At 36.9% G+C, this 24,498-nt stretch overlaps 1 protein-coding gene across 4 annotated transcripts in view; it reads left to right on the top strand.

Moving 5' to 3' along the window:
• pcdh9 (protocadherin 9) overlaps nucleotides 1-24,498 on the top strand; it is a 135,385-nt gene that overhangs the window by 50,771 nt on the left and 60,116 nt on the right. For 2 of the 4 annotated variants that reach the window (XM_027281705.1, XM_027281707.1), the window contains one exon: nucleotides 2,010-2,111. The exons of the other annotated variants lie outside the window; for them this stretch is intronic. In XM_027281705.1, coding sequence (XP_027137506.1) covers nucleotides 2,010-2,111 — 102 coding nt within the window. The remainder of the gene's footprint in view (nucleotides 1-2,009; nucleotides 2,112-24,498) is intronic. 4 annotated transcript variants of the gene reach the window in all.

The following is a 24,498-nucleotide window of genomic DNA, read 5'->3' as shown; positions in this document are numbered from 1 at the left end:
ATTTTGGAGATAAATTATATGTATAAAATGTCTATAAAGTTTGTTTTCAAAGTTGAATTTTCTATTTCAGTAACATTTCAGGGATGATAATATTGGCCACATAAGAATCATACATTTACACTGAATAACTAGGAAAAAGAAACACATATCCAATGCAGTAGATTTTTAAGCCTGTGATCATATTGAAATACAAGTACAGTCGATTTCACATACGCTCACTTTGATGTTACATGGTTGATCAATGATGTTTTCACTGTATGAGGTTAACAACCTCACAAAGAGCATATGAAATGCTCTTCCATTTTTACTGTAGTTTCAAAGTAAGAACTGCAGATTAAAGCAATTCTTCTCATCTTAGTTGGGGTTATTTGGTATATGCTGTCAATCTTGTTAATATTAACTAACAAAAAAAACTATATTGCTTATTAAAATCTTTCATTTGTTCTTTTTACAGGCTACTGAGAAGATTGTGGACTGAAGACAGAAAGGGGATATTGGTAATGATGATCGCTGACAAGCATACATTTTATTCAGTTTCTGAGGTACTGCTTGTGTATGTCTGAAGCTTAGGACTGGGGACCTTTTTATGATATGGGCTTTATTTGTCATTGTAACAGTACAAGTACAGTACAACGAAATTGCAAATGATTGTTTCTGTGGTTAATTTTCAAGCTGATTTTATGATTTTATGTATGTATGTAGCTAGTAAATGTAGTTTATTGTTTGGGTTTTCCTGTTAGAACTGTACAGTTAATAAATAATACATACATTTTTAACAGTTTAACAGTTTAACATGTTTTATTGTGCATTGTGAACCTGCACACTGTAATTCAAGCCGCCTTAAAGACTTTATTGGTGACATTTTAACTCTGTGATGTTCGCTAATGACAATGTTTTCACCAAGGATGTATAATTTTCACTCATTATTTATTCTATGAATTTTCTTGTCTCAGATTATTGTTGATTATTGTTGTATGTTCTGTATATGGCCCATTGCACTCTGTATATATGTCTGTTAACTGTAACTGGGTCTGTATAAAATATAACTTAATATTCAAAGTGTGTATTTGTGCTCCAGTGGGGGTGGTAGCTTTTCTATTTGTTTATGTTTGTGTGGAAACAATTTCATGCCAATGACAGCAGCCAGTCTGACAGACTGACTGGCACATTGCCATTCAACAGAGTTAAGCCTAACACGGCATCAATAAAAAAGTCTCCACCTGTGTTGCATAGCTAAATAAAGCTGTGAGCAGTTAATACATTGGTAGCCAAGCTGTAAACAGATAAATAACTGGAAATAAGTGCAAGTGAGTTGACTATTTTTAGGAGGCACAAAACTGTCTTAAGTAAGCAAGTTTGGTGAACAATATGGCCTGTGCTGATAAGAAGCACAAGTTGGATGCTATATAGCGCTGCTGCCCAGATAACCCATTCCCTCCTTTCTTTCTGCTTCTGCTCTGTGTTGTTGTTGGTCATCTGGAAGTCAGTTAAAGACAGTGATTTATGCCTGGGGCTTCATGCAGCATAGCCTCATTACACACAGCCATTTTGAGAATCAGCAGATAATTACAGTATACATCATAGACCTCATGGGGCCCAGCAGATTCAGTCTATTCCACCGGCCTGTCATTTAGGGCCATAGGCAATAGGGCCTCAGGAATGGAAAACTAGATGCTAACCTCATTTGGAATATAATTTGCTCTTCATTTTACAGGGATTCTTGTTCAAAAGTCATTGTGGAATGTTGAATTGGCATTTTTTTAATTGCTCTACTGTGAATATTCATTATAGTGTATGATTTTTTGCTAATGGTAGATCTTTACTCAGTAAAGACAGTACAAAGTCAAGCTCATTTGAGGGCAGTAAGTGGGGTGGCAGCTGTGATAAAAATGATGACTTAGATTATTCAAAAGTATTTTACGTTGTTATTGTATATAACTACTAAATGACCAACAAATTGAAGCCAAACAAACAATTCTAACAGCCTTTTTTTTCAATCTTCCATGAAGGGAACATTAACTCGTGCCCGAACTGAACTGAACCCTGAATATCTGGACCTCCGTCCACGAGCCGAGCTGAACCCTGAATATTGGACCCCTTGCACCCCTTTAGTGAGTACCGATGGTCCCATTTCTCACTAAATGATCACCATAGATTCATTTAACACAAGACATTACTTTCAATAACCTCTAATTATGCTCTACAGCAGTTTTATTTCAGCATCCCACACAATGGCATGTTAATCTCGGTTATGATCTGTTAGATCCAGTATCATTTTCTCATTCATGACTCCATCCATGCTTGTAGGCATTCTTCTATTTGGGACACTGCACTGAACCACACTCTGCTTTCTTCATATTTACGCCTTCTTCCCTACGCAATGTTTAAGTATATTTTGCCTCTTAGCTACTGTGACATATTGTACTTACAACATCATTAAATTCAGGGCCTAATGCGATGCTAATATCCATGCCATTTTTACTTGAGTAATAAGTATTTGTCTCATTACCTCCATGCTTAGAAAACACAGTGCTTGATAGTCATCTGGGGGTTGGGGGAAGTTTGCTTCTGTTGCTGTGCTTGCACACTGGTGAATCTTAATGATGTCAGTTTTTCTTGCTCTCTGTTATCAACTAAAGTATGTCAACATGGGGAGGGTTTCTTGTAAATGAGGAGTCTCACCATATTCTGCTTTCATTTTAAATCACAATGGCAAGTTTGTTTATTTTTGCCCTTTCATGATACAAGGATAATTTGCTGCCTCTAAAATTCCCTACTCATCATTGTGTCCTAACATTTAGTGGTGGATGCAGAATCTGTTGGAGCTGCTTTATCTATAGTAGTGTATCTTTTCTTATGTGCCTGTCTGTCCTTATATCTATACCTATACTTTGCAATACTTGTCCAGGGTGTATCCCGCCTCTTGCCCAAAGTCCAGCCCTACCATGACCCTGATGAGGATAAGCGATTAGATAATGGATGAATAGAAGGATTCTTAGTAATCTAGTCACTGTGTGCATGAAATATTCCACTTAAAAACAGAAGAATGTCTTTGCTTAGCTATTCGTGAAACCAAGGAGAATTACTGATTTGAATAAGTTGTTGTTAATAGATCCCCTATATATGTCAGCCGTGTGTGTGCTCCCTCATTCTAAGCAGATTCTATATTGCTGATGCTCTCATGTTGTTGTTATGTGAACTATAGCTGAGTGGTAAGTTAAAAAATATATATTACTATTAATATAGCCACCAATAAAAACACTGTTAATTCCAGCTTAAACATGCAAATCCTTGCATATGCAAGTCGCAAGTACTGATTGGTGCATATTGACATTATCTCTTATATTTCGTGAGGGATTTGCAGACTTCATATAAGACACAGACTTTTTACACATCATTATCTTGTAGCCTAGTTATATTCTCATTAGTGGTACACTTAGTTTTCCCTACATTAAACATTTATCACCTGTTGTGCACCCATGGGTCCACCACCAGCAAATGGGGAAAGATAACAAGGCAGAGGTATAGACATGTCCCACCTACCCAAACTCCCTTGGGCTGGGCTCAAATCCTCAGGTACTGTGCTGTGTGGAGCTACAGTCAGGGTAACAGGAGAAACGGCTGTGTCCTTAACATCCCACTTGAACATTTAGATCATTGTAAAAGTCATCGGGAGCTGTATCAAGTTATTTTCTGTGTGGACAGTTGATGTAGAGGGAAAGAAAAACTCCAGTGTGCATGAATTATAGTAGAGAGTAGAAAGCTGTTAGAAACTTCTTTCTGTAAACGCCCCGGGTGAGCAGCTCTTTTTGATATAAACGGACCACCATGTTTGAATACTTCCCTCTACTCCCTTCTTTAATACATCCATGGCTGCGAGCACAGGATGCCTTTTGACCTGTGCCTACCATATTCTCCTGCCCCTCCACGCAATCATACATACTCTCCTCAGGCCCTGTTTAACTATGTTAAGCCTACAACTTACAGTATACTGGGCACAGAGTGAAAGCAAGCACAGCATAATCAATCAATGTTCTGCTGCCAGCCTGATCCACACTAGAGTGTTGAGAAAATGATGTCCTCAGACTCTTTCTTTTTCATCTTCTCTCTCTTTTTCTTGCCCTCCCCTGTCTTACATCAGAATGCTTATTAAAAAAACAACAGTTGCAGAAGCATGAATGTAAATATCTCAGATTGGTATCCCTTAGGCTCTCCTTTAATGTCCACAAAGCTTAATGTAGACATTGTTCCTGAATTTGAAAACCTCAGAGGTGATTTAAATAAACAGGGAAACAGCCTTGTGTTTAAAATTTCTCTTGCAGATGTTGAGTTTCATTACCAAATGTTGCTTTTATCTTGGCTGTTAGACATCGTTCTTTTATCAACTCGAGACTTATTCCCCGAACATATAAATGGTTGAGGGACCTCTAATACAATATATGGGATAGTCTATGTTTTGTGTCTCCCTAAAGCTCACTAAGTCAATATTTGGACTTTAGCCTGATTTAATGACCAAAAAATTCTCAGAGATCTCTCCCAAGCTTCAATGGGAGATCTCTCTGGCTTTGTTAAAGCACTGTGCTGTTTGCTTATTGGGCCTCACCGGACTCAAGGAGCTCAAAGGCAAACACGCATGTACACACACGCATATAGACACACATGAACCCCCGTACACGCTCACCCACCATCACCGCAGAGGCCCCTCTATACCAGCCCAAGAGGGAATGATGACTCTCATTATCGCCTCAAAGCAAGATGGCCACAGTGCCCCTACTCAGCAGTCCTATTAAGTTACCAGACAGCTTTATTGTATTGGTGTTCGATAATTTCCTTTCCTCTGTCATTCGGAGTGCATCAGGGAGTTGTTCTATGGTGAGGGCGGGGTTGTGAGAGTGGCAAGAACTAACATGGAAAGGCACAGCTGGATGAAATTATTCTCTCCCGTGGTTGGTGAAACTTTGAGCTCGCACAGGCACCTTCCCTGAATTAATCGTTTAATCTTATGCACAAATAATATGGATCAGAATGGAGCCTTGAGTTAATCTGTGTAAACTAGTCACAGCACAAAACAAATTGCATCATCCAGAGTAGTTGTTTTGCGGTAGGATAAATACATTAAGAAACTAGAAAAGTCACCTTGTAGATTGCATATGTCCCATTGATTTATTGGAAGCTTTTCACTCTGTGGTCCCCAGACTCATAAGGATCAATATATATCCTACTATGTATATCTATTACCAGTGTCTGGAACACTGGAGTTTCCAAACGTATTAAAATATTGACGTGGGGGGAATCCAAAACAATCAAAGCTGTATGTCCACAAGGTTTTTCTGTAAAATGAACTGTGATACATAACCCTCCTTATTTTATTCATATTATTAAATGAACTGAGGCCTATTCTTTTCCGCCGTCTTAAAAAGTCAGACAGGTGTTAAGAATAACAAGTGACTGATGTTTACCCTTTGCTTTTTACGCAGCACAGGTCTATTCTTGTAGCTTTATAGCACCCTGTAAGGCAATTTAGTGTGTGTGTTCTTGTTTGTGACACGTTGCTGTTTAATAAACATTGTGTTGTGCTGGACATTGGATAATAATAATTATCGAGGTGCTGCAATTTCAGGACTGCAAAGCAGGTGTTTGAGTTTGAAGGAAACATTTGAACTGAGTTAAGATTAGGGAGTCTAGAAAGGTGAGAGGAGTACTAACTGAGGTAACAGCAAGGAGAAGGTAGAACAATTTGAATGTTATATGATTTTTTCACTGGAAAATGTGGTTGGTATAAAGAAAGAGAAAGTCTGTATGTATGTAGTTTTACCTTTTGGTCTTGGAAAACGGTGACGTGATACCGTACCAAGGTGACATTAGGCATGGTGTCAAAAACAATCCTCGTAGGTGTCAGTGTGTAAGCTGAAGATGAGCCAGTGACGAATACATTTACGTCGTTCACACAAAGCCTAAATGCATTACTTTCTAAAATGTACTTATTGACCAAGCTGGAAAATCACATTAGCAAAATGCTACAGACACTTGCAGCTATTAATGTTGGCAGTATTTGGACTTTTGAAAGAGACTGTGATGGAGTGCTAAATCACGTTTATGGGGTTTGGAAATATAATAGCATGTAGTACTACAGTAATACCACATTAGGCTCCCTAAGATACAAGTAGTGAATGAGCTGCAACTCTTTGGATTTTTCTTCAAAGGTCAATTTTCAGATTTTGAAATGTAATGACTTTTTCACCGCTGTTCTATTTCTGACAAAACATTATGTGCAAGATAAAGGACTTCACCAATAATGTTCCAGTCTTTAATTTTTTTATCATTAAAGGTAAAATCTAATTTGCTAGATCACTTACTTTACTTTGGCACCAAATGTACTTGTATGATGCATCTTGCTACTGATTAGTCCATGGGTTGCCTGTATTAGTCATAGTTTGGTTTCCTGCTTTGTAATATATTAGATTGTCTGCTGGGCTTTGGATGTGAATGGAGTGAATCTTTTGCTAAACAGAATAGTTGTTTTTGTTAGACCTTCTTTTCAGGGGTCAATTTTTTGATCTCTCAAAGTAACTGCTTCTATTTAGAAAAATAATGAACTAATCAAAATCATTTTGAAGCTCGAAAATAAAATTGACGCAAATAAATAAACAAAAAAAGAAAATAGTTTATAACCTGTTATTTCTATTAGTTTTGAAATGAAGATGCTTTCAGAAACTAATTATTTGATTTATTTATTTATTTTTTTCAAATACAATAACTGAGCCCGTTCCTTGCACAGTATGCAACAAGCCTCTGTTAACATTTTCACACTTCACACTTATGTGAATCAAATAAATTCTGTCTAGACAGGCAAATTAGCCTATGTACAGAGATGTTCTTTTTTTTGCAACAAAGTTTTTTTTTTTTTTTTTGGATTGGAAAAGCGCTGCATGTTTTACAGACTCTGTTGACAGGGAAACTTGAAGGTGAAATTCAACTGTGATCCTAAGAGAGGTGCAGTTGTCATTGTGAGTGTTTGCCTTAGACTGAGAATGTCTCAATCAGGTACAGCAGAGAAATGCTCCATGGACTGCAGAGTGGAAAAATGTGATAAAACCAGAGAGAAAAGGAAAGGCCCCGGGTGATATTACTTTATATGAAACCAGTTCTGCTCTATTCTAAAATTCCAAATAATATTGCCTCTATACATTACTATGCTTTAGTCAGCCTTTCTGCTTCTTCAGCAGTGATTCTCTATTCATGATGGCAAACACTAGAGTGATAATTTCATGTTATGGTAAGGCAGCTAGCTAAAAATAATTGAAATTATGTTTTGCCTTGGGAAAGCTCTGCATAAGCAGAAACTGTTTACATCCAGGAGTTACTAAATAATACAAGCTGTATAGGTTTTTGTAGTATCTTTAGTTTTCCTTTGTTAAAGCAATTCACACACAGAAACCACACACACTTTCCTTTTCACTGCCTCTGATAATCTTATCCTACACCCTGATCATCAGCGTTGCTCCTTATATTACATGGATGACTCCAGACGATGATTCCAACACACACTGAGGAATCAATGAAACCCATGAGGGCGGATTCATAAACACGCTTGCTTGTGACAGATTTATGTATTGTGGTGGTTACAGGAGACAGAGTCAGTGTTTGATCCATGAATGCTTGTGTCATCCTCTGCAAAAAGATGAAAAAAACACAAACACATGTGACAAGTTAGACATATACTCACTTTAACTGCTAAGTCTTGGCTTGAATTTTATTGTGTTTGGACTCTTTGTGTATAAATAATGTTTCACCAGGGCCCACTAAGACAGTAATGAGAAGAAATGAAAGCCAACTGGTCTAAGCATTACTATAAGATTTAAGTGGTATGTTATAAATTGATGGTACTTAGACAACTTTACTATTAACGGTATTTTTACTTTATATTGTTTCTATACAAAGTGGAAACCTAACGACCTGCCCAAAATCATAATGCAGTAGTGGAATCAGGAGTAATGGCAACGACCTGGATTAAGCTGCAGTGGCTTTGTATGACACACTACTTACTCTTCTTACTGTTCGACTTTCTCTGAAGGTCAGTTTGGCCATTAGCTAGATCAGCCTAACACTGCGTGCCCCACCTCTCCACTCCAATTCTTCTCATCCCACCCCCCACCCACGCCACCCCCACACCCCGACTCTCCATGGTCTGAAGAGAGATGTGATGGGGCTAAATTTATCTTCACAGAAACCCAAGCTAAGATGTTAAAAGAGAACTCCTGCCAGCATAGTAACTGACTGCTGACCGTGATCAACTTCACCTTTTGGGAGGCTGTCTGTCAAAATAACATGCACCCATTTCTCCTCTACCCTTCTCTCCATCCTTCTTTCTCTTTTTATCATCCTCCTCACCTCGATCCTCCCATCCCCTGTTTTATTAACAACAGAGCTGGTGGCTTGTGATAACTGGTCACTCCTCCAGGCGTTGAAAGGCAAGGACACTCTATTATCCTAGCTAGATGGATGGGTTGAAATATTGCCTGCAAGTGGTAGAGCCTGCCAAATCCTCCAGTCTTAAAACCCCTTTGTCTCTGACAAGGAGGGACATTAGTGAGAGGGCCAGGTTCTTGGATAGGGATACGCTTCCCTGAATACAACATGGAGAAAGTAAGTCAGAAACAGAAGTGTGTATGTGTGGAAAGGAATCCAGTGCATATGCATAATGCCTTTTTTTTTTGTTTTTTTTTTGCTCCCTATATAGGGAAATGTGTTTAAAAACACCCATTGCTGTGAGTAGCTAGTGTGCTGTTTAACTCTCCCTGTCCTTTCTATTCTCCTCGTATGGGTGTGTGCAAGGGGAAGGATAGAGAGAGAGAGAGAGGGATAGAGAATACTTTGTATACATTAAAATGATTAACAAGTGCAGGTAGACAGCCGGCCAGCCAGACAGCAGGGTCACATATTAATTAGCGTCCTAATTATCAGTGACCTTTACCTCACAACAGTTCCAGACTTGTTTTACCCTCTGTGTCTCTGCCAATTCATTTAGGAACATGTAGCCTATTTGCAACTGGCAAGTGTCAGTAGTTCATGCATCTTAAAATAAGCTGTGAGAAATAGCAGTTTAGTATATCGGTGTTAATTCTTTGGCAGAAGGGCAGATAAAAAAAAATTGCTACCTTGTTTGCCTTTTAGCTCGAGCTCTCCCTTTGGGTCAGTTAGTGAAGTGCTAAAAAAACACAGTGGTGAGATGCTTGGTTGGTTTTTTTTCTCTCCTGGTTTAGTTAAAATCCAGCCAATGTAGCAGTAAACCCAGTGGACAAATGAACAAAGAAGATGCAGATGCAGCAAGCAAACCATTACATTTTACTAAACAGCGTGTGCAGCTTAAGTTATATGCCTTATAGCAGACAATTCTACTGAATGCTAAATTATATATTTATATTCTTACTATATTTAATCCATTATTTCCTGTATTTACATCACCAGCTCTTTATTATTGTTGAAAATGGGAAGTCATGCTCCTTGTCACCCGCTCTCCACCACAGCTCTTTGCCAGAAGGCTCTCCTCATTTGCTTTGCAGTGTGCACTCCCGCTTCAGTGCAGACAACAAATGGAGAATGGAGTTTGTTTGGAAATCAAGTGATTTCTAAAAGGCAAAAAAAAAAAAACAACAACAACAAAAAAAAAACATTTCATGTAATGTTTGGGGTCAGTATCTCCAAATCTGTCTTTGTAGGCTGTTATTCTAAAGAGGCTACGAGTAGGTCACGGTGAATGGATGGGCAAACAAATCTGACTGACTGTCAGACTCTAAATGTGATGTGATGGAAAGGTTTGTAGTCTTTTTCCTACCAACAGGCACTGTTTTTATTTAAAACTCAATAATCGTATATTCATTTACATAAACCATATTAACATTAATATGAGGTGTTTTTGGAATGCTGATTTTTACTACTACTAACAAATCCAGGAGATCAAATTAATTTGTCATGTGCTCGTTTACATCACATAGTCCATTTATGAGGAGAAACATGTGATAACTTACACATTCTGGCATAGGTACCAAGGACACTCTAAATAATCAGCAAGGATGTACAGCATGAATTGTTAACATTGACAGATGGCAGTATGCTTAAATAATTATTTTAAGAATGAACCATTTATATATAACACATGGAAATGTAATACACCTCTCAGATACATTCAAGTACATTATCCACCCACAGCTATAACCCACAGTTATATGTTTCTACAATGATGGGCTCAAGCCATAGACGGTTCATCTTTGCTGGAGTCTATGTTGTTGTGTATGTATGATGTTGTGCTGTTGTAGTGAGTGTAGGGTATATGTAGGCATATGGAATATAAGTACTTTCAGTCTCCATTGGATATACCCAATTATAAGTCCCCTAAGTTCTTATTTAGTAATATTCTGCAAATAGTTTTCTATCATCTTTCTTCACGACAAAATCAAAGTCACAGGGATATTGCCAGACACTGAATGTAAGCATTAACGAAAATGACTCTTATGGGATTGGATTGTTGGATTGGGGACTATCTATCTGACAACAAAAGTAAGGTTGTAACAAGTTATTTGGGGGGTTGTGGTAAAATTATTACTGAAATATTATTATATATACTAGTAATATCTTACTGTTCAACACTGTGTAAATAAAAAGGATTCTACTATGTAGGTAGAGAGTATGGGCCAAGCCACTTGACCCTTGGCCAGAGATCTAGTGCAGGGTGTATACCTCTGTACACTCTGCATTAGGTATACTCACTTCTAAATCCTCCCCGATCCGCATCGCTCAGTAGAGTTCTGCAGACAGATTCCCACCCCTGCTAGAATGATAAAGCCATAGCATAGTTATTTCCATGAGTGGATGAAGTAAGAAATTAGGAATATATGACTCAAAATACAGAATTATGTAGTTGTCTCACCCATGTGTGGGTCAGTATTTATTGCACAATCTGCACCTCTTCTGTGGCTAATGTTTCACAATGATGTCTACAAGCTGAGATCAAACAGCAGAAGTTAGGTGAAATACTACTGGTCCATTTTTGGATGAGCTAAATATGCAGTGGTGGTGGTGGTCTTACATGTTACTGTTTATAATACAGGGTGTTTGTATTTTGCTTTAACAAGAGTATACCTCATCATCATTTTGTACCTGAACACTTACGGAGGAGTACAGAATGTCCACTAATGCATTATTTACAATAGTCCAGTGGGAAAAAAATAATAATAAATAAAAGAAATTAAAAAAATACTGATATAAGGCTATACTGATACAAATATTTGTGAATCTGCCTTGCCTTTAAGCACAAGATTCACAGAAGATTTCCATCTGACATCTCTCACAGAAATGTTCAGGTATGAAGTTTATCACTGCCTCAAGGACTTCTTTTTACACAGCATGCTCATCGTCCATGCTTTTTTAATTGAATTAAGGAGCACTCAGTGTGGCATCTCTGTTATTGTTATCTTGTAGGTGTACAGGGTTATTAAAGAGGGAAGCATGTTAAGTCATTTGTTATCCCTGGCATTCTAATAAACATGTTGGCTTTGGGCAAGGCCTGTAGGTTGTCTGTGTAGTTCAGATTGATACTCCTGCCATATCTAGAGCTATGCACCTCATTATCCTAAGAGGATGCTTAAGAGGAGATGAATCGGGGAGAGAGTATGGAAGACAAGGCACAGGAGAAGGAAACTATTAGTGTTTTTTTTTTCCTTTTATACAGAGAGTCAGGAATACATTTCAAATCTTGTGCTTATCTGGTGTCAAAATGTCAGGAAAACATTGACTGAAATGTATTCGTACTGTGTCTTTCAATTTTGCCTGTAGGTATACAGAATTGGATGTGTAAAGTAATGTCCAAAGGGGAATAAAATCACATAGAACAAAGACACTTAACCTCATTGCCCCAATTATTCCCAACTGAGATACAACATTTATTTTGCTAACTTTTTTCCAGCTCAAGCAATGGTTCTTGACACATATAACCCCATGGGTTTTCTGTCAGGGAAGGCTTGATTTTACTAATTGGTACCAAAGCTGTTAATTGGAGCTGTGGAAACAAGACATGGAGAATTGGAGGGTAATCTCTTGGGAAATATGTGTGTTCAACCTCATTTTCCACCTCTACCCATTGTTTTTTTTTAATTTTTTTTAAACTATCTAACTGCAGAAAGGACATCAGTTTGTTGTCACAACAAAATGCCCAACAGAGAAATACCAACATATTGCATACAACACTGTATATATTTACAGTAAGATAAGGCCTTGCTGTCATATTCTCATAATTGTGATACAAGCATTACCATGAAAGTGCACAGTGGAGTGCTGTTCAGACAGATTGCACTTCTCCGGCAGTACTGACCCTGACTTATGGCCAGTACTGAGTACCATTCTGATATCTTTTTTTTTTTTTTAGCTATTTTCTTCCTAAAATGTAAAATACTCAGTGTTGAAGTGATTAAGATTTCTATAATCAGTTGTGAGGCTTCAATTTTAAAATGTATTTAATCCACGCAAAATTTTGGGATGACCTCCTGATAAAAGCAGAAACTGTCTTTATCTACCTTAACAAGCTTTACAGAGTTAAGCTTAGGTAATTTAAGTTTTGCACTAAATGCCTACCACTATTAAAATGTAGGTGAGTATCAGCAGTGAATGCACATGAATTTCAACTGGAAAGTGTAACAGAGAAAAGTTTTAATACAGATCAGTGCCGCTTAATAAGGCTAGTATAGGAGACCAAAAGGTTTATTTGTTGTGCTAGTGTTTAGACAGACAGACAGACAGACAGGGACACAGACACCAATAAGCACAGAGATCTAATGCTTATAAAACAGAAAACAGAATCTCTTGTAGTGAATGTTTCCTCCAACTGTGATCAGTTAATCTCTTCCAGCTACGTTGCTTCTTCTCAGGGGCCAAACAGTCATCCCCTCAAATGCTCAAATGATTTTCCATTGTCTGCCACATTAGCAGCTTTAAACTCCCTGTCACTCTGCAACACCCACATGCTGTGCACCTAGGGAAATACAGTACGCACAATTTATCATGGGAAATCATCATCAAAAAACAAACAGAGTAGGCATAAAAAAAATAAAAAAAACATCAACTGTGAAATATCAGAATTTGAGGAATATCCCCTTCTCACTGCTGCAGCACATTTTGTTATTTGTTTGAGTTGCTCAGTGTAACCCAATATGTTGTGACACTGACAACCAAACAACATCTTAATGTATTTATATATTTATTTTGTGATGTGAATTGGTTCTGAGAGACACACCTCGCACATATCACTGTCTCTCCAAGCTGTCAACTTTTCAGGAACTCGGTAAATCATGGTCACAATATATTTTTGAGATATTCCAAGTGATTGTGGGGTTCATGAGCCTAAGAGTTTGGCAATTTTTCTAAACATATAACCATTCAGCTGTTTTAAAGACACTTCATCATTTATTAAAAGACCATAATGAATTTAACTATACAACATGGTTGTAGTCCAGAATTTTCTTTTTGTGAACTCTATCTTGTAGGGCATTTTCTGCCATTGCCAAGTCATCTTATCTTTATTAATGAGGTCATGTGACCAAATGTCATCATCAAAAAGTTTCCAGTGACAAAATTCAGCCTCATAGGCAGCAGATGCTGTGGCAGCTTTTGATGTGTTGCCCAGTGCTGAGAACCCATGCAGTTCAAGTCTGGATACTAACAAAATGTCTTGATATGTATAACATACCCACATGAAGCCAGCAGGGCAGTTGACATGTTGGAAGTTGTCCAGAGTGCGTTGGAGGATTTTCAGATGTTTGACCTGTAAAACTGAAACAGGACAGTTTGTGAAAAATCAAAACCTTTATCTGACACTGGGAGATGAATTGTTGTGCTTTCAAAAAAAATCAATCGAAAAAAAAAAAACATGATACTGCTGAGGGTGGAACTGAAGCTGCTATTTCACTATTTCACAACTTTAGTAGCACGTATAGGTTACTTTAACACTCATCTTCATAGATTTTACTACTATTTACTACTTTTTCAGTAGTTCAGTAGTTGTGCGGATAGTGTTGACAAATTATTGCATGCCACCACATTAGTTTAGCACAGCACTTTACAGTAAACATATCTGTAAAGCTGTGAGTTATAAAGTCCTATCTGCAAGAGTGGTGCAAGTTATTCTGAAGCCCTGTTATTCTCGTGCTTTGCTCTGCTTGATATAAAACATTATAAGCAATGACAAGCACCAAATGAGTAAAATAATTGGTAATAGAATTTACGCTTGTGTTGTAGCTATCAGCTATTAGGCAGAACAATCTGGCTGGAATATGAGACTTGTTCTTGACCACACGTATGCTCCTATTTGCTGAGTATATATTTCATTCATTTGAATAGTGGGCTACGGAAATGATGATTCATTATTAGTTGACCACAGAATTGCACTCTTCTCTTGTTGTCTTTTATAATAAAGGAAGAAGCTTTGGGTATTATGAGTCTACACAGCATTGAGTTGACATTAGGCCCCTGGTGTAGTTACAGTAACTCTTTGCTAAATGCATCTTTGGAGCCAATGTCAGCCATACTGCAACCTGAAACACATTTTGTGGAAATGCAGTCAAGCAATCACTGGGTCTTGGGTTAATGATAAACATTAGAGGAGCAGCGGTATTATACAGTTACAGTGTAGTTCTTTTGAAACTTGTATCTTTGAATATGCTGCTTTAAAGTATACTAAAAATTAATGAGCTGATTTGATTGAGTAGAATTTCACAGCATTTGTGCAATTGAGTGGACGATGATGACTTCTGACAAATCAATCGTGTATGAATTGCAGGGTTAGACTTCATTTATTGGTTTCAAGTCATAGTTTTGTAAAAGAGTTAAAAAAAACAGTTAATTAAAATTCTCAAATATGCCTCTAAGCAACATCTTAGGAAGGATTTGATTTTATGCCAATACATAACTGAGATTATGGTACGCATTTATGGAAACTGTCATAAATTTCCTGTACATGGCTCGAGTTATTGGTAGGTTATAGCTCAGAAAGTACTAACAGACACAGTTCTTAACAAATACGGACAGAGGAGCAGAGATTTTCTATCAGTGGTTTACCTATGAGCACAGGAATATAACAAAAGGGATTTGATTAATCTTGTGTTTTTGGTGCAGAATGCCATGTCAACACCTAATCACATCTATTTATTCAGAATCCCTTCTCATATATGCATTCACATTAATACATGCATCGACATACACAGACAAGCTCACAACCGTCAGTAACCCTTGGCCGATCAGAGACTTCTGAGACCTGCCAAACAAAATCAGCTCACAATTTGAACAGAGCTCAGTGATGAATATTAAATGAAAAGGGTAAAGAATTAAGATGAGGTGCGGAGGGTTAAATTAATAAATAAATGGACTCATATATATTTATAAATATAGAAATAAAAAGTTGAATCTCCTGTGGTCAGCCTCCATAGACCTAGTGGTCTTTGAAGGCATCATTAGCTGGTTTTATCAGCACATTGACCCTAAAACTAGTACCTGAGGGGCCTGACTGTAGTGGAGCAGGCATGAGCATATGAGTCTTGGATGGATGAAATAAGACTTTGAAGTGGATTTTCTATTTGAAGGATTATACATCAGGGATTTTGATTCATGCCCATTTTTGTCCCCAAGGCGATGCGCTTGTGTGGGTGGAAAGAGTTATCGTTCACAAAATTATTAATGTATTTATTTCTCCTTTAACTAAAACAATGATATTTAGTTAACGATTGAAACATTTAGTGGTTGTATTGGTTTCTCGATTGTTTCTAGGAGAGATTGAAATTACCATGTAACTACTGTGTATGTGAAGGACTCATGTTCATAATACTGACAATTTTTTACATGAATACACCAAGGATTTCAGGTCACAAGATAATAAGGATGCCTGAAGCGCTGAGAAATGTTATATTATGGTCTCCAAAGCCTGTAAACCAAACCAATTGTCTTTGATTTCTGTTGTTTTATTGTTCAGTAGACTGGAAGCATAAATACCTAACAATGAAGATGATTATTTCAATACAGATGAAAATCTCATATCATACTCATGTGTATTTCATATGGATTTTCCTAATCCTATATGTTGTCATGACCTAGTTTACTATTGAAATTTAGTGAAAACCCTTTACTTGGTAATCCTTGAATATAATGTAGGACTTGTAGCTTAAATGCGCTATTTCAAGAAAAAAAATAATAAAATGTTTGCTTTGAAACAGTCGTTCAAGCCATGCCACCAGGACTATGAAATATGTTAGAGAATCCACTGCAAAATCCACTTAATTAAATTTTATATTTAATTATCAAATAAAAATTTGATAGCCTCCAAATATCAAAACTGCTAAATGTATACTGGATACATTTATTGACAGACTGTGTAAACAGTAGCTCTCCATGCTTTGAGAGGAGTTCGACTTTCTCACACTAGCATGGTATAACAGCAACACGTTAATTTCCTTGAATAATTTCCATGACAATGGGGTCTTTGTATGCACATTGTTTTGGTCTACTCAAATAATAGAGGAGTTATTGTTTCCAATATGGTAATGCTGTTTTTTCCTGCAGGAATACTGTCTTTGAAGTAATCTCTTTGAGTGTGTTTGGTTCAAGTACCATTCTCAGGGGAGGGGGGGTTGAACTTCTAAAATGTAATTTCCCTCTTACCACCCTTGAATAGTCTTACTATGGCAGTTCTAACCTTGAGCCGTCAAAACAGATAAATCCTTGCAGATTGTATTCTGATTAGATTATCTGCTTAATCTGCAGCACATGCATGGAACTGCAAGCAGTAGGAATGCCACTTGCAAGGCAGAGTAAATGCAATAATAGCTGGATGCTAATACTTGCTGGCACATTGTGCCATGATACAAGGGGCAAACAGTATTAATGGAACACTGATCCAACAGCTAACAATAACCCAATTTATTACACAAGAACCTGACTACCCCGCATGAGTTCCCTAATAGCCCTTTTCACAGAAACAACCTTTCCAGAAACTCAAGAACCGTTTTAGGTACTCAGGAACTTTTATACATAAATTACCATTTGGGTGAGTTTGAATATAAGCATACTGTTTGTGTGTGTGTGCAGGTGTGTGTCTTTGCAGAGTGATAGATGTGATTCTGTTACCGTTTTTCAAGCTCCAGCAGACAATCCTTGCTTTCTACCTTTGATTAAGGTTCTCTGCAGTATAATTTTGACACCTGCCGCTGTTCTGCACCACTCAACTCTGAAAAGTTCACTAAAATAAGTGTTTTGATCCCAGATCTGGCAGCTATTATGGCTTGAAATCCTTGTCTCTGGCAGTAATTCATAGCTTTGCTTTTGATCGATTTGAAAAGATGTATAATGAAAAAGGTCTGATTTGTTATATTTAGATACAGATTTTTTGTCTTTGAATGCAACCGAATAAATCCAATGGTTCTTTCCCATTACTTTAGTGCCAGTTACCAGTTGTTGAAAACAAACATATTTTGGAAGTAGAAACAATGATATTAGGTAGAAACAATGTAGTAATGCAAGAAAATTGGATGGGTCTGATACATGTGCTTGATTAATTGATGGGTAAAGGTTAGATCTAGATTAAAGTGATACAACTATAATCTGGTTTGAGTGGATTTGTAAGACCAGTGTGACTTCAGAATCTTGTAAAGTTTGTCCAGTCAATGTTGTTCAAAACACTAAAATGCAATTACAGTGCCATTTCATCTTATCATCCACTCATGCCAACCAGAGAGGAAGAACAAAAACAGAGCAAACAGTACGTTTCATTGCACTGTTGGAATCACTAAAAGCGAGTCCAACTTGTTTTGTTGTCCCTGCTAACTTGGTAGAACATCTAAGGACTGTGTGAGTCATTTTAAAGGTTTTGTTTTTATTGTTTGAACAAAGTCAGTGAACAACATACAGTATATCGGGACAAATATTGGAATACAGTTTTCCCAGGGCTTCTGCATGTTGCAAAGTGCCCAACTGTCACTTGCTCAATCTTTTATCCAAGGAAAGGTATGACTGATTAGATGAGTGCTTTTGTGTTGAGCGCAGTTTGAGACAAAATGCATTCCCAAGATGCCAGTTCTGATGACTTTGCTCCAAGCTGTTTGTCTAACTGAAGTCAAACACAAAACACTCTTGTGCTCATAATACTTCTTACCTCAAGGTAAGCAAGTACATAGTATCTCTTACCCTGTGAAGAGTCTCCCCAAGTCACTGAGATCCATGAAAAAAAATTCTGAAAGGCTAAAGAGACCATCCTGGTTAAAAACAAGAAAATGTAAAAAGAAAAGCCAAGCCTGATTTAATACATATTTGATAGCAATTTATTACTGACTAATTAGCATTTAGCTTTGAGTACAGCACTGGTTTGACAACAAGATCTGCATACTGTGGTGAGCTGTATTATATTGTTTTGTTTTTTATTGTTTTTTGACCTGTGTTAGGGTTAGGCAGCTGATTACAAAAATGAATGCATGATAAACAAAAACAGGTTGATGCAAACCTTTCGGCGATAAGTTAAATGTTTTTGGATTTTTAAATTATAGCTATACTATCACTTTTAATGCAATCAATGTAAACTTAAGCAAAGCACCAGTCCTTGATGTTGAATCTCATCTTAAACCAAACCAAAAAAAGAAGTCTGTATAAAAACATAATATTGAGTTGTTTTGGGTTAATACCTGCACAAGATGAGAAGTTTATTTCAAGACAAAACAATTTACAGGTGGTAGAGTGCGTATACTGTTTGTACAGTATGGTGAAAAAGCTGATCAAACTAGAAAACACCTGACTGGAGAGTTGTGGCATAGTACTGTGTAGCTTTCTTTAATCAAAGAGTGCTCTTACCTCTATGCAAATTCAAAAATGTAGTTATAAACAGAACTGAATGAGATTCTCAAGCCCACTAGCTATGAAAAAAAATAATTACAAGAATTAGCTGGAATGTATTCAATCAGTCACATCAGTACATTTGGCATAATGTTGTATAGAGGTGAACTTCCTCTGACATGCTGTGGCAGAACACACAATTTCTTCCGTGCACCATGGTTTGACCTGTGTTTTAAGATGTTTCACATTTGTGAAGGAAGTGAAGACTGAATAGAAAAAGTAATCAATACATATTTGGCTTGTGGCATAAAGAGTTTAATGCTTTTTAATGTAACCTTCAGTGAGAGGTGCAGAGGGTGGAAGTGGAGGCGGTTGGCTAAATAGTCAGCTTGCTTCTGGATGGCGGCTACCTTTTATATACTACATGATGTCATATTTTATGGTAGGAAGGAATGGGGGCCAAAGTTATTTACTGAATATGATGAACTAGATGAACTGCACCTTGTTCAGTTTACCTGGGTGCACCATGGGCGCTTCCAAAAGCACACATCTTTATTCTCCCCTTTCCATACAGTCAAAAGCATTCCTTTGTGCACAGTGAGGGATGTAAGGATTATGGATATACAGATTCTGTTCATGACACAGCAGTCAGTTAGGTTCTTTCTACTTATTTCCTTTTTTCTCTCCAAAGCTTAGGTCCAGAATAGAGTCTAGAGCTATTTTATCTGACAGAGACTGAGCCTTTAGCGGCAGGCTGAAGTACAGTGAGTCTGTTGCTATACTACCCAATCATGTCTCATCAGTATATCTATCTGAGTGACAGCCAAGCTGCGGTAGTGCAGTTAAAATGGTAGGCAAAGAAAAGCGAGTTATGATGAGTTAAAGGTGTGATAAAATAAATCCCCCCAGATATTTTTTTTTTTATAGTTTTAATAAACAGTGTTTTGACTATTTATAGTAAGTAACAAATACAACAGCTGGTCACTGAAAAGTTTGAGGAACTCCATGGAGGTGTTTTTCAACAATCAATCATCAATTCTTTTGTGACAGCTTCATCCCTTAGGTTATTATATTATTTATTAAACACAAAATGATGTTAGAACAATGAGTCAGTCATTAGTATGGCTGTGGCACCCACCATCTGCCAACACTGACGCGTATGATTGCACGGCATGATGCTGATATTGTATGACATAAAATAATGTTATGCATGGTGTAAATCTTTTATTTAGTGATATGTGGGAATCTTTCTCTCATTGCATTTACAGAAAACAGTAGAAATAGAATATAATAGCTATTTTCATTGTTGTATATCCCTTTAAAATAACAATTCATTTGCATGTATTGTTACCTTAAAATAATCATTTTGTATGTACAGACACCGTGTCCTCTTTCAAGGACTCTGTCATATCCACCACCCTTGTCCATGAGTTGTGGAGTTGTTGGTTCCGGTTGGCTCAGACTCAAAGATGCAGATTGAGTGGGAGCAGAAAGGTTTTGAAGTTGTTTGTTTTGTGGGACAACTGATGTGGATTGTTTTTTTCATAATTGGTTCTCGGAATTAATTAATTGCCTACTTTTCATAATAAATGTCTGAGCACAACCACGATCAATTTGAAATGTAATAAATAACGTCAGATGCCGATTTAGCACCATGGCATTTTTCATGAAAGTGAAAATGTCACCTTAATCTCAGTGATATTTTGAGTTGTAGAGGATTCGCCGGACATGCTTATCATTAACCACGCTCCTCATTAATTATTTGTTTAAACAATCATATAACACTCATTCATCACAGACTAATGACAATCCTGGCTGCAACTTTTAATGTATCACTAGCTACAGCAGTGAGATTCCAATATTTGTCTCATTTAAGGAGCACTTGAGCTATATTTCATTCATTCAGGCATATTGTGAGTTGGATATGTGTAGTTACTGTAAGAGATGAATTTGATTGTATCTGTCTTTCTGTGTGACTGCAGTCATTAATAATTATTAGTGTTTCACTTATTTCAGTTAACCAGGGCAACATTTTGAATTAAGCACAGAAGCTAGACAGAAAAGGGCATTCTGTTTTAACAATACATAATGGACTCTCACCTATTCACTGTCAATAAGTAAATCTGACAGCTTGTCATCGTCCAACACAAACAACAAATAAGACATAGGGTCAGAGGTAGAGTAGAACTTTGTGTTTCGTATCTACCTTCATAGATACACAACTTGCCCTCAAGCGTATAAATCAAATTATCTTGGCATTGAACTAAATATTGTCCATAAAATGATTCAAAAAGTATTTGAAATAACAGAGTAGAGTGAATATAGAGGGAGCTTTGATTGATGCTGAGCATAGACCTTGAGGGAATTTCAGAGTTTGGTGACATTTCTCTGTGAGTTTGTCACTACAAGCAACCTCTTTCAGATTACAGATAGTATTTGAATCTATTGTTAACATTAAAATATAAAATAATTCAAACACTTCAGGGCTGAGTTTTGATGAGCAGGTCCCCATTTTATGTGGCATGTTTTACCAGTACAGGCAGAAAGATACACATCCAAGCAACAGTGTTGATACACAGTTCTATTTGGCGATAGTGTTGGTGGCAAACGGTGTTTAAAAAGAAAACTGCTTAAGTAAAGACCTCAGGCCAATATTGGACTTACTGTTATTTAAAATTAGATCTTAATAATTATTTATCTTAACGATCCACTGTGTATGAATTAATGACTTCTAGTGGTGTAGTTAGCGATTTGAAACCTCCTGAAAATATATTAAATATATTAAATATATAAAAGAAAAACCCTAGTGGCCACGAAATGTGCACAAAATATAAAAAGCCCCATCTAGAGCCATGTTTTAGTTTGGAGGCTATACCATACACGTTGTGTACATATTGTGTCGGTCATGCTCATTCTAAGGTAACAAAAATGACTCTTAATTGGTGATAATACACTAATGAAAGCATCATTATGTATATTACATACCATTCCTGCCCCCTTAATCTTACACACTGGACCTTTAAGTCTCCTAGCTGTTAAAGAGTGCTTTGAGAGAGTGCTACAACTCGTCATGCATCAGATCACCTCTGTTCCGGACACATGGTTGACTTATGAAAGAATATATTGATCCCTTTTGAAACATGGTTGGTTGTGACCTCGAGCTGCAACATTTCACAGACTTTGTATCCCCTTGTGACCCAAAGCATTGGTACGGACCCTCAGGCAGGGTCCTTGCTACTCCAAAGATGAAGCTGGAAACCTAAAGGCAATATATTTTTTTTCACATTGATGAGCCCCTAGGCTACTCCTTCTTCTACCATTAGCAATAATAACACGTCATGTTGTATACAGTCAGAATCAGAATGTTCATTACAATAGTCATCTCACTTCCCATTATGGTGACCAAATGTTTTTTCTTTGCTGCTTACATTCATCTCCGGCTGTTAAATAACTACAAATAGCAGAAGTTGTCTGGTGTAAAATGGCTGCAGTTGTCACATCATTTGAAGAGTTTATGTTAATGGTGGAAAGAAAAGCAGTTGCTAGCGTGAGATAATAATAATGAAAACACAAAAAAAACAAAAAGAAATACAGTCAAGTATTCACTCTTGCCTTATAGACATCCCAGTGTGGTGTTTAATGTGTGTAATGATGGCATGGTGGTTTAGTGTTCAGATCGTCTTCTTTTGAGTCTCCCAGTTTTCTGATGTGTTTTTGGTGTTTTTTGCACCTTTTGAATTTGTTTGCCGTGTTTGTTAAATTTGGATCATTACATATTTTTAACACTATATTCTTCTACTACAAAGAAGATTGTTTTGATGAGAATATTAAATCTGCCAGCTCTGGCCACATCTAATAAGCATTTAGTGTAATTTGCCAACTCTTGGCAGCTTCTCAAATCATTAGAGGCTTGAAGTTCATAGTACTTATGGCTGCAAGCTACCAGTTGTTTTTTTTAAGGAAAGATAGAATAGTATGTTGAAATTACAAAGTTACATATAGTCATCGCAGCCTTGATAAGTGTGAAATAAAAAGGGATGGAAGAGAAAAGCACAGAAGAGCAGTTGTACTATTTGACAAAACTTTGCTTTCAGTCCATTGTACACCAACTGAAAAGGGGTCATTGTGACATGAGTGCCATGTTTATCCTGTTTTCATTCAAAGTTTTATACATGATTCTCATGATAAGAACAGACAAAGAAAATCTAGAAAATAGTGTTTTTATTACATGAGTCATGGGTTGTGAAGAACTCTGTCAGCGAGACCTCGATATCTGTGGAATGCTTAAATCGAAACCGTCCCAGCTCATATCAGCTTGTTCATCTTTTGAACCTTGAGGAAAATGGATTTCGGTATCGGGCAAAAAAGTTAAAAAGAAAATCAAATTAGAGTACTTACCTCGTGTAACTTTTTTAAGTGCTGAAAGATTGCTTTTCTTTCATGCCTAGTAACTCTCATTACATACCACCCAGGGGGTAAGAAATCAATTTGTGAAGCTTAAACACAAATGCAGTTTTTTGGCATTCACAATTAAATAAAAAAATTGAAACAGAAACAATCTAAATTACTCTATGTGTCATGTGAACAGTAAATCAATCTGTCATTGTTTGTCTTCAGTGCTTACTGAATAACAATAATACATTTTCCCCCCCTTTCAAACATTTTTCTCAGTATTAGACTTAAAATCTTTAAAATCTATTGAATACTGTGTCTTTTAGCTTCCCAATTATACAGTAAGAAATAGGTTTATTGTACTATGGCAATCTGGCCGAAAAACTAAATGCAGGGATCATGGATGCTTTTCAGGTGGAATTCATAACATTAATAATGTCTGCAAACATTTAGGTGAGCCAGTTCCACTCTGGTATTTTTGCATGTTAACTCACTGACATGGCTTACTGGGACACTGAAGCCATTGTTAATGGTATTAGTTTGTGCTTCTCTAGACTTGTCAGCACTATATGGGAACACTGCTAACCAACTCCAACTAATCTCCATGATTAGAGTAAGTGAACTGTAGCCAATGACTAGACAAGGGTAGAAAGGTAATTATTATGGGTTGATGCAAAAAGATTTGCATCAGAGAAGAAGCAATCAATTATACAGTGTTGTGGCATTTTGGCTGAAAAGCATTCTCTAAATGTGGCAGGTTGGCCAGTAAGCCTCCTCTCTACATTCCCACATTGCATAACATAAGAGATATGCTCTTGGTCTCACTAATGATAGTAAATGCGTTTATGTTCATATCTTAGTCTGTGATCATATCTAAAGCCCTTCTTTTCATATCTATTGTATAATATTCTACTTATCTTAAATTACATCTTTTTTTATTGAAAAGGAAAGAACAACTTATTGGTAGCATTACTCCATAAATACAGATAACAAAACAACCCTGATTAAGTTATGAAACATTTTATCAATCCGACCCTTACATTCTCAAGGATCAAGTCATTAATTAATTATACATGAAAAATTGTGGTGTACAGTAAGATGTTTTGAATCTTGAATCGCAGGAATTCATTTATGACTTGGAAAAAAAAAAAGCTTTTTAAAGCTGTTTTTCCTTAGACACTGTTGTCTGAATGTATGAGTGTATTGTTATGGCCATGTTCATAATGTCATGAAAGATTTCCATGATAA

This window comes from Larimichthys crocea, chromosome VIII, assembly GCF_000972845.2.
Source record: "Larimichthys crocea isolate SSNF chromosome VIII, L_crocea_2.0, whole genome shotgun sequence".
Taxonomy (NCBI): domain Eukaryota; kingdom Metazoa; phylum Chordata; class Actinopteri; family Sciaenidae; genus Larimichthys; species Larimichthys crocea.
This window is presented reverse-complemented; position numbering and strand designations above follow the sequence as displayed.